Below are 10,668 nucleotides of genomic sequence, written 5' to 3' on the forward strand. Positions count from 1 at the left end.
TAACCCTTTGCCCTCTCTGGGCTGTCCCCACCCCATGGGTGTCCTTACCCCCCCCTCCTGGCACTGGGTGGTCTCTGGGGAGGTGAGCAGGGGGGGGTGCAAGTGTCAAAGTGTCACCCCACAGGGACACCCACACACACCTGGGGTACCCCCCCACCCCATGGGGTGTCCTTACCCCCCCTCCTGGCACTGGGTGGTCCTGGGAGATGGGGTGCAAGTGTCAAGTGTCACCCCACGGGGACACCCCCATCCCCACCCCCCCACACCAGGGGTTCCCCCCCACCCCATGGGGTGTCCTCACCCCCCCTCCTGGCACTGGGTGGTCCCTGGGGAGTGGGAGGGGGGGGGGGTGTGCAAGTGTCAAAGTGTCACCCCACGGGGACACCCACACACACACCCACACACACCAGGGGTACCCCCCCACCCCATGGGGTGCCCCCCACCCACTCCGTGCCCCCCACTCCCTCTCTGCCCCCCCAGCTCATCTTCACACCCACGGGGTCCCGTCAGCGCCGTCCGCCCGGAGAGCCCCGCGCCCGCCCCCCCGCCGGCCCCCCCGCCCACCGCACCGCCCCCCACCCCCCAGGTGAGACCCCCGACCCCCTCCTCACCCCTTCCCGCCCCCCCCAGCCCCCCCCCTGACCCGCTGCCATTGCAGGTGCACAGCCTGGCCCTGCGCCCCGCCGGCCCCCACCTCCCCCGCCCTGGCCATGAAGCCCCCCACGGGTGCCCCTCCTCGCGCTGGCCCCCCCCCGGGGACCCCCACCCGACCCCCCCGCCGAGCACCTCAAAAAGCCGAGGGGCCCGACGCCCGCTCCCACCCCCTGGCCCGTGCCACCGCCCCCCCTGCCACCCACCCCCTTGTCACCCCAGGTAAGTGCTGCGCCGGGGGAGGGGGCGTGGGGGGGGGTGGGGTGTCAGGGGGGCTGCTCCCCCCCACCCTTGGGTGCTGGGAAGGTGGGGGGTGGGGAGCAGGGGGGGGGTGGCCCTCAGCCCAGCACACAGGGGTGTTGGCTCTGAAATTTGGGGGTGGGGTGGTTGTGCCTCAGTGTCCCCTTTGTCCATGGGGGCCTGCCCGGGGGGGGGCTCAGCACCCACAGCACCCCGAGGGTCCCCGTGGGGTGAGCTCTGCAGTCAGGGGGTGGGCGAAGGGGGACGGAGCCTGTGGGGGGCAGTGCCCGAAGTGTGTGTGGAGGGTGTCCTGTGGGGGGGTGTCCCGTGTGTGTGTGGGAGGTTGAACTGTGGGTGTGGGTGTGTCCCCTCTGTGTGTGTGACTCCTCTGTGTGTGTGTGTGTGTGTGTGTGTGTGTGTCCCGTGGGTGTGTGTCCTGTGTGTGGGGGGGTGTCCCCTCTGTGTGTGTGACTCCTGTGTGTGTGTGGGGTGTCCTGTGTGTGTGTCCTGTGGGGTGGATGTGTGACTCCTCTGGGTGTGGGTGTGTCCCGTGGGTGTGTGTCCTGTGTGTGGGGGGGTGTCCCCTCTGTGTGTGTGACTCCTGTGTGTGTGGGGGGTGTCCTCTGTTTGTGTCCTGTGGGGTGGATGTGTGACTCCTCTGGGTGTGGGTGTGGGTGTGTCCCGTGGGTGTGTGTGTGTGGGGGGGGGGTTTCCCTCTGTGTGTGTGACCCCTCTGTGTGTGGGGGGGTGTCCTGTATGTGTGTCCTGTAGGGTGTGTGTGTGGGGGGTGTCCTGTGGGTGTGTGTCCTGTGGGGTGGATGTGTGACTCCTCTGGGTGTGTGTGTGTCCCGTGGGTGTGTGTCCCGTGTGTGTGGGGGTGTCCCCTCTGTGTGTGTGACTCCTGTGTGTGTGGGGTGTCCCGTGGGTGTGTGTCCTGTGTGTGTGTGTGTGTGTGTGTTTCCCGTGGGTGTGTGTCCTGTGTGTGTGTCTCCCGTGGGTGTGTGCCCCCCCGGGACAGCCCGTTCCCCCCATCCCGTGTCAGGACTCGGCGGTGGGGGCAGAGCCGCACTCAGGGTGCAGCGGGGGAACGCCTGCCCTTGCCGGGAGTCGGGAGGGATCCCGGGATGGATCCCGGGATGGGAGCGCCAGGGGCTGAGGTGCCGGTGACGAGGGGGGGGTCCCTGTCCCCCGTCGCTGTCCCCGCAGCCTACGCCCCGCTGCAGCCCCCCAGTTCCTGCAGCAGCCGCCGAAGCCGATGCAGCCGCAGTTCCTCGTCCAGCAGCAGCAGCAGCAGCAGCAGCAGCAGCCGCCCCCGGCACCCCGCGGGCAGCCCCCCCCGGGCCCCCCCGCTGCCCCCCAACCCCCCGCCAGCCCCGGGCCTGCCCCCCAACCCAAAGCGGGGGTGCCCCAGGGCGGGGGGAGCGAGGGAGGACCCCCCAACGGCCCCCCCCGGCTGCCCCCCGGCCCCCCGCAAGTTCCAGCACACCTCGGCGGTCATCCTGCAGCTGACGCCCGCCAGCCCCACGGTGAGGGGCGGCCCCGCCACGGCTGCGGGCACGGGGGATGGGGGGTGAGCCCTGCACACGCGTGTGAGTGGGGGGGTGTGCACGAGCTGCACACGGGGTCTGCACATGTGTGGGCTGGGGGGTGTTGGTGGTGAGGGGTTTGATGTGTGTGTGTGAGTGAGTGTGAGAATGTGAGTGTGTGAGAGTGAGTGTGAGTGAGAGTGTGAGTGAGTGTGAGTGAGTGTGAGTGTGTGTGAGTGAGTGTGAGTGTGTGTGTGAGTGTGAGAGTGTGTATGTGAGAGTGAGTGAGTGTGAGTGTGTGTGTGAGTGTGTGAGAGTGAGTGTGTGAGAGTGAGTGTGTGAGAGTGAGTGTGTGAGTGTGTGAGAGTGTGTGTGTGAGAGTGTGAGTGAGTGTGAGTGTGTGTGTGTGTGCATGTGAGAGTGAGAGTGTGTGTGTGTGTGAGTGTGTGTGTGAGAGTGAGTGTGTGTGTATGTGAGTGTGTGTGAGAGTGTGTGAGTGTGCACGAGCTGCACACAAGGGTCTGCACACGTGTGGGCTGAGGGGTGGTGGTGGTGAGGGGTTTGATCCTTGTGTGTGTGTTTGTGTGTAGAGGGGTTGTGTGACCCCTGCATGCACACGCACTCGTGTGTGCACCTGTGTGTGCATGTGGGGTGTGTTCCCTACGTGTGTGTGCACGTGCATGTGGGGGTGGTTGTGTGATCCCTACGTGTGTGTGCACACGTGTGTGTGCGTGTGCAGGAGCTGCACACGGGGGTCTGCACATGTGTGGGCTGGATGGTGGTGAGGGGTTTGATCCTTGTGGATGTGCGTGTGTGTTTGTGTGTAGAGGGGTTGTGTGACCCCTGCGTGCACACACAGACACACACGTGCACCTGTGTGTGCATGTGGGGTGTGATCCCTACGTGTGTGTGCACGTGCCTGTAGGTGCATGTGGGGTGGTTGTGTGATCCCCACGTGTGTGTGTGCACACGTGTAGGGTGGGTGGCTGAACACTGCATGTGTGTGTTGGTGTGTGTGTGCACACACGTGTGCCTGCCCTGGGGGAGGGGGCTGCAGCTGTGCCCCCCCTGCATGCTCCCCCCCGGCCCCCGTGTGCCAGCTGTGTGCACACCTGCACCTGCTCCGTGTCCACGCGTGTGCACAGCTCTGCCTGCTCCACGCACGTGTGTGCACACGTGTGCCCCGGGCCCACGCATGTGTGGTTCATCCACGAGTCTCACACATGTGCGTGCACACACGTGCCGAGCCCATGCACGCACACGTGCTCCGAGCACGCCTGCGCACGGGTTTGCCGGGTCACATGTGTTGCGTGTCCGTGCGTGCCCCCGAGCTGTGCGCACGCGTGTTTGATCCGCGTGACGCCTCCACGCGTGTCCACGTCCACGGGCGTGCGCGTGCGGGGCGCGCATCCGGACCCACGCGCACGTGTGCTTGGCGTGCGCCTGCTCCTTGCACGTGGGCTGCATCCCTGCACACGTCTGCAGCCGTGGCCACCCGACCCCGCAGCTGCTCTGGGCACGCGTGTGCGCACGCACACCTGTGCACACAAGTGTGCGCACGCACACCCCATCCCCCCCCCAAGCCCCGCGTGTACACGCGTGTGCCCGCCGTGCACTGCTCCCTCACCCCGGCACACGCGTGTCGCCCCACAGCCCCCCCCAGCGGGGGTCCCCGAGGCCGCCCGCCGGGACCCGCCGCCCCCCCCGAGGAGCTCCGCCAGCCCGCCCGCTGCCCCGCAGCCCCCCGGCTCCCCCCGCGCCCCCCCGCCCCTGAGGGCGACCGGCCCCACGGTAAGGACCCCCCCAGCCCACGCACGTGGGGGGCAGCCGACACCCCCCTCCCCCCCGCACCTCAGGATGTCACGCATGCGTTTTGGTGACACGGAGGGGGGGGGCCCGGCCCCCCCTCGATGCATGAGGGTGCACACCCCCCCCCCCTTGGGCAAGGAAACTGAGGCACGGAGGGGCTGCGAGCCCGCGTGTGCCGTGACGTGGCCGTGGGTGGAGGGGGGGATCCCCTCTACCTGTGGGGGGGTCCCGGCCCTCCCGGCGCATGGAGTGCACGAACCCCACTCTTGAGTGGGGAAACTGAGGCACGGGGTGCGGTGTGCCCACGTGCGCTGTGACGTGGCTCTGAGTGTCCCCGCTGCCCACGGGGGACACCCACCCACGGCCCCCCCACGCCCCGCTTTGGCTCTGAGGTTCCCTCCCCCTCGGGGGATAGCGTTGGGGCGTGGCCTCCGCAGGCCCCGCCCATTTCTCCACCTGCCGCGCCCCCTCAGCTCTTGGCCCCGCCCCCTCCCCCTTGGCGGCGTGGGCGCGCGCGGCGGCGGCCCAATCAGAGCGCGGGGGGCGTGTCCGTGTTCAAGCCCCGCCCCTTTCCCCGGCCGCCGCCGCCGCCCCGGCCCGGCCCGGCCCCGCCGCCGCCTTTGTCCCCGCTCCGCTCCGCTCCGCTCGGCCGCCGCCTCCTTTGTCCCCGGGACATGGGCCCCCTCGCCGCTGAGCCCCGCCGGTGAGTGCGGCCCGGCTGACCCCCCCCTCACACACACACAACACACACACAGAGCCGGCCCGGCGGGGCGGCGGGCGCTGACCTCACTTCCGCATCCGCCCCCCCCTCCCCTCGCACGGTTCTCTCCACCCCCACACCCCCCCCTTCCCCAACACCCCGAACCCCCCCCTCACACAACAACCCCGCTACCGGCTCCGCAGCCGCGGCCCCGGGCACAGGTAGGGCGGGTGGAACGGGATGGGGCGGCGGACAAAGGTGGCGGGGCCTAGCGGGGCCTAGCGAGGCCTGCCCGGGGCCTGCGGGGGCGGAGGAGGGCCCCGCGGGGGGAGCTGGGGCCTCGCTGAAGGGGGGGAAGGGGTTACTGGGGCGTACTGGGACGTGCTGGGGAGAGCGGGGCTCTCTGCGGGGTAGATGGGACTGTGCTGGGGGAGAGCGGGGCTTAGCGGGCTGGATTGGGATGAGCTGGGGCCTTACTGGGATGGACTGGGGGGCTGTGGAGATGTAGTGAGGCTTTACTGGGTTCGCGCGGGGGAGGTGGGGTCTGTCCGAGTCAGATCGAGCTTTGCTGGGGTGTTCCGGGGCTTCGCTGGGGTGTAAGGAGGCTTTACTGGGGTATACTGGGGCTTTACTGGCGTGTCCTTGTTTCCTAACGGGTTTGTACTGGGACTTTATCGAGCTTTGCAGGGAGCTCACTGAGCAGATTTCGGAGCTCTTGAGGACCCGCTGGGCTATCCGGGGGCTTCCCGCGCCCCGCAGGATATTTTGGGGTGCCCGGAGGGAAGAGGGGAGGGGGGGGGGAGGTCGGGGGCTTTCAGAGGTATCCCTGGGGCCCACGACTGGGCCACACTGGGAGCAACTGGGAGCGCCAGCAGCTGCTCTCCCCCTCCACCCCCCTCCCGGAGCAGCCCAGCTGTATGGTAATCCGGACCCCCGCGTCACCGCCGGCGTCACCGCGTCCCCTCTAACCGTTCCCTGTGTGTCTGTGCGTGTTTGTCCCCGTGTCCGTGTGTCCCCCCGCGTGTCCCCAGAGCCACCAACCCAGCGCCTTCATGCTGAGCCCCCGCCGGCGGCCAGCGCTCCCGGCATGACCTCGGGCACCGGCACCTCTGCCTCCACCGTCGCCGGTGCTGCCCCCCACAATGGTGAGAACAAACCCCCCCAGGCCATCGTGAAACCCCAGATCCTCACCCACGTCATCGAGGGCTTCGTCATCCAGGAAGGGGCAGAACCGTTCCCGGTAACGTATCCCCCCCCCCCCCCCCTCCCCTTCCCTCCCTCCTCCCTGGATCTGCCGAGATCCTTATGGGTAGGGGTTGGATTTTTGGTTTTGTTTTTTTTTTTTTTTTGTTGGGGGGGGAGATTTGGGTTTGGTTTTGGGGGGTGGGGGGGCACCCACAGTGTTTTTTGGGGGCAGGTGGGGCGCTCCTCGCTGCTGGTGGGGAACCTGAAGAAGAAGTATGCACAGGAGCTGCTGGCAGAGAAGCTCCCACCCCAGGACAACACCACCACCACTGACTCCGAGATGGAGGAGCCCTACCTGCAAGGTAGAGCCCGGCCCCCCCAGATGGGACCCCCCCCCCACTACACACCCCTGGGAACACCCCCTCGCCTCAGCACACTGAACCCCCACACCCCTCAGCAGCACCCCCTAAGCAGCTCTCACTCGACCCCCCCAAACCATCCCCTCAAAATACACCCCCCAAATGATCCCCTCGTTGAGCATCCCCAAATCCCCCCCTCAAATACACCCCCAAAATGATTCCTTCACTGAGCCCCCCCAAACCATCCCCTCATTAAATACACCCCCAAAATGATCCCCTCACTGAGCCTCTCCAAACCATCCTCTCAAATACACCCCCAAAAATGATTCCTCACTGAGCCCCCCCAAATTTTCCCTCATTTAATACAACCCTCAAAATGTTTCTCTCACTGAGGCCCCCCAAACCATTCCCTCATTAAATATACCCACAAAATGATCCCCAAACCATCCTCTCAAAAAACACCCCAAAATGTTTCCTCACTGAGCCCCCCAAATTGTTCCCCTCATTAAATACACCCCCCAAAATGATCCCCTCACTGAGCCCCCCAAATTGTTCCTTCATTTAATACACCCCCCAAAATGATTCCTCACTGAGCCCCCCTAAATTTTTCCCGCATTTAATACCACCCTCAAAATGTTTCTCTCACTGAGCCCCCCCAAACCATTCCCTCATTAAATACACCCCACAAAATGATCCCCAAACCATCCTCTCAAAAACACCCCAAAATGTTTCCTCACTGAGCCCCCCAAATTGTTCCCCTCATTAAATACACCCCCCAAAATTATCCCTCACTGAGCCCCCCCAAACCATCCCCTCATTAAATACACCCCCCAAAATGATTCCCTCACTGAGCCTCTCCCAACCTTCCCCCCAAACCATCCTCTCAAAATACACCCCCAAAAATGATTCCTCACTGAGCCCTCCCCAAATTGTTCCTTCATTTAATACAACCCCCAAAATGATTCCTCACTGAGCCCCCCCAAATTTTTCCCTCATTTAATACAACCCTCAAAATGTTTAATTGAGCCCCCCAAACCATTCCCTCATTAAATACACCCCACAAAATGATCCCCAAACCATCCCCTCAAAATACACCCCCAAAATGATCTCCTCACTGAGCCTCTCCAAACCTTCCCCCCAAACCATCCTCTCAAAATACACCCCAAAAATGATTTCTTCACTGAGCCCCCCCAAATTGTTCCTTCATTTAATACAACTCCCAAAATGCTTCCCTCACTTAGCCCCCCAAATTTTTCCCTCATTAAATACACCCCTCAAAATGATCCCCTCACTGAGCCTCTCCAAACCTTCCCCCAAACCATCCTCTCAAAATACACCCCCAAAATGATTCCTCACTGAGCCCCCCCAAATTGTTCCCCTCATTAAACACACCCCCCAAAATGATCCCCTCGTTGAGCACCCCCAAACCCCCCCTCAAAATACACCCACAAAGTTATTCCCTCACTGAGCCCCCCAAGCCTTCTCCCCAAAATGATCCCCTCATTAAATACACCCCACAAAATGATCCCCAACCCATCCTCTCAAAATACACCCCTCAAAATGATTCCCTCACTGAGCCCCCCCAAACCATCCCATCACCAAGGCCACCCCCAAACGATCTCACTGAGCCCCCCAAAACAATCCCTTTACCAAGTGCCCCCCAAAACCCATTTCCCCACCAGGTCCCCCAAAACACTCCCCTCACCCAGCCCCCCCCAAATGCTCCAATCACCCCAGGCCCCCCCAGAACCCATTTCCTCACCCAACACCCCCACTCCAAAACCCATTTCCCCTCCCAGCAGGGTGTACGCTAGAGCCACCCCCTCCCAGCAGCCTGGGGACATTTTGGGGTGCTCCCCCTGGCTGAGCTGGTTGTGTTTGTCTCTCTGGGTGTCCCTCCACGCCCCCCAGAATCCAAAGAGGAGGGGAACCCCCCCAAACTGAAATGTGAGCTCTGCGGCCGCGTCGACTTCGCCTACAAATTCAAGCGCTCCAAGCGCTTCTGCTCCATGGCCTGTGCCAAGAGGTAACACCCACCCCCCAAAAAAAACAAGAAGAAGGAAAAAAATGAAAAAAAAAACAAACAAAAAATGGAATTCTACCCCTCCTGGAAGGTCCCTTAACCCCCCATCACCCTCAGGTACAACGTGGGGTGCACCAAGCGGGTGGGGTTGTTCCACCCCGACCGCAGCAAACTGCAGAAACCCGGCGGGGTCCCCCACGGGCGGCGCCGGGCCTGCAAGGGGACACTGCCCCCCCTCAGCAAAGACACCAAGAAACAGGTGAGGAGGAGGAGGAGGAGGAGGAGGAGGGAGGGGCTGGACACAGAAACCCCCGTGGGATTGTCCCCCCCATCCCTGGGGAGGGGCGCTGAGGCGGGCGCTGCTCCGTCCCGCAGCCCCCGGTGTCTCTGCCGCCGGGTTCGGTGACGGCGTCGTTGCAGCTCAACCACAGCCAGGAAGATTCCAGTCGGTGTTCGGATAACTCCAGCTACGAGGAGCCTCTTTCCCCCATCTCGGGCCAGTTCCTCCACCTCCCGACGGCGTCAGGGGGAGAGGGACCTGGAGCTGAGGGACATGGAGCTGCCCGATGTCCACGTCCGGGACCTCACCGGCATCGGCCACCGCTTCCTGCCCAGCGAGCCCAGCAAGTGGAACGTGGAGGATGTCTACGAGTTCATCCGCTCCTTGCCAGGTGAGGGAGGCTTTGGGGACACACCCCACAGGGCACCCCCGTGGCTAAGAAGGCCACCAGCATCCTGGCTTGTGTCAGCACTGGTGTGGCCAGCAGGAGCAGGGCAGGGATGGGCCCTGTGCTGGGCACTGGGGAGGCTGCACCCCAAATCCTGGGGTCAGTTCTGGGACCCCTCAGGAGCAGAAGGAGATTGAGGGGCTGGAGAGTGTCCAGAGAAGGGAATGGAGCTGGGGAAGGGGCTGGAGAAGTTGTGAGGAGCATCTGAGGGCCCTGTGGGTGCTGATCCTGGAGCAGAGGAGGCTGAGGGGAGACCTTCTGGCTCTCTGCAACCCCCTGAGAGGAGGTTGGAGCCAGGGGGGGTCGGGCTCTGCTCCCAAGGAACAAGGGATGGGACAAGAGGAACTTTTGGCACAACTCAAGTGGTGCCAGGGGAGGTTTAGGTTGTGAGCTGGGGAAGAATTTCTCCTGGAAAGGGTTGTCAGGGCCTGGCCCAGGCTGCCCAGGGCAGGGCTGGAGTCCCCATCATCCCTGGAGGAGTTTCAGAGCCTGGGGATGTGGGGATGAGGGACATGGGGTGACCTGGGCAGTTCATGTTGGACTGGGCACACTTTTGAGGTCCTTCAGCAGCTCCATCCCCTGTTTGCTGCTGGGGGGGGGTTTCTGAGCTGCCTCCTCCCCCCAGGCTGCCAGGAGATCGCTGAGGAGTTCCGAGCCCAGGAGATCGATGGGCAGGCACTGCTGCTGCTGAGGAGGATCACCTGATGAGCACCATGAACATCAAACTGGGCCCTGCCCTCAAGATCTACGCCCGCATCAGCATGCTGAAGGACTCCTAGAGCCAGCTGGGTGGGGGGCACCCATGGGACACCCCCGTTATCTTCCACACCCCCCCCAAAAAACAAAACAACACGAAACAAAACGCACCTGGGGAGGGGGGGGAAAACCACATCTGAGCACAACCCAGCCCCGGGTGGCCCCCCCCGGGGGTGTACATAGCCCTTAGCTAGAGCGTCCCCCCCTATGGGGGGGGGGTCTCCCCCCCGGCCCTGTGTCCCCCCCCCCCCCCCTCCCCCCCAAACGGCAGGGTGAAGCAGGATGATTGCCTTAACATGTGCCCCCCCCCCTCAACCCTGGGATTTGGGCTACCAGCCCCGGGGGGTGCTAGCCACCTGTGGGGGGGGGGCAGAGGTGTCACCCCCACACTGGGCTCTTTTGGGGGCACCTTAGTCGAGGATGGTGGTGGGTGGCAGGGGGCCCCCCCTCCCCCCCCAGCAGGTAAGGACCCCCCCAGCCCCCCCTCCCGGCCATCATGGTCTTTTTAAGAAAAAAAAAGAAAAAAAAAAAAAGAAAAAAAAAAAAAGAAGGAACAAGCCCCGTGACCCCCCCCTTTTTTTTTCCTGTTTTGTTTTTAATAAACACTGAAAAAACAAAAGAGCATCGTGCCCTCCCCTCCCCCCCCAGCTTCCCCTCCCCAGGGAAACTGAGGCAGAGCCTTGAGATGTCC

The 10,668-nt window shown here is 63.8% G+C and overlaps 1 protein-coding gene across 1 annotated transcript; it reads left to right on the forward strand.

The window, feature by feature from the left end:
* The first annotated feature begins 2,018 nt into the window (after positions 1 to 2,018).
* Positions 2,019 to 10,596, forward strand: LOC139806796 (polyhomeotic-like protein 2). The gene is given in 13 exon segments (XM_071766918.1): positions 2,019 to 2,115; positions 2,118 to 2,335; positions 2,337 to 2,417; positions 4,071 to 4,149; positions 4,152 to 4,208; positions 5,958 to 6,166; positions 6,344 to 6,473; positions 8,382 to 8,496; positions 8,611 to 8,752; positions 8,869 to 8,988; positions 8,990 to 9,164; positions 9,847 to 9,909; positions 9,912 to 10,596. Coding segments are annotated over 13 exon segments (1,566 nt in total). The 5' UTR covers positions 2,019 to 2,027; the 3' UTR covers positions 10,001 to 10,596.
* The last annotated feature ends 72 nt before the right edge of the window (positions 10,597 to 10,668 follow it).

Source organism: Heliangelus exortis, chromosome 23, assembly GCF_036169615.1.
Source record: "Heliangelus exortis chromosome 23, bHelExo1.hap1, whole genome shotgun sequence".
Taxonomy (NCBI): domain Eukaryota; kingdom Metazoa; phylum Chordata; class Aves; order Apodiformes; family Trochilidae; genus Heliangelus; species Heliangelus exortis.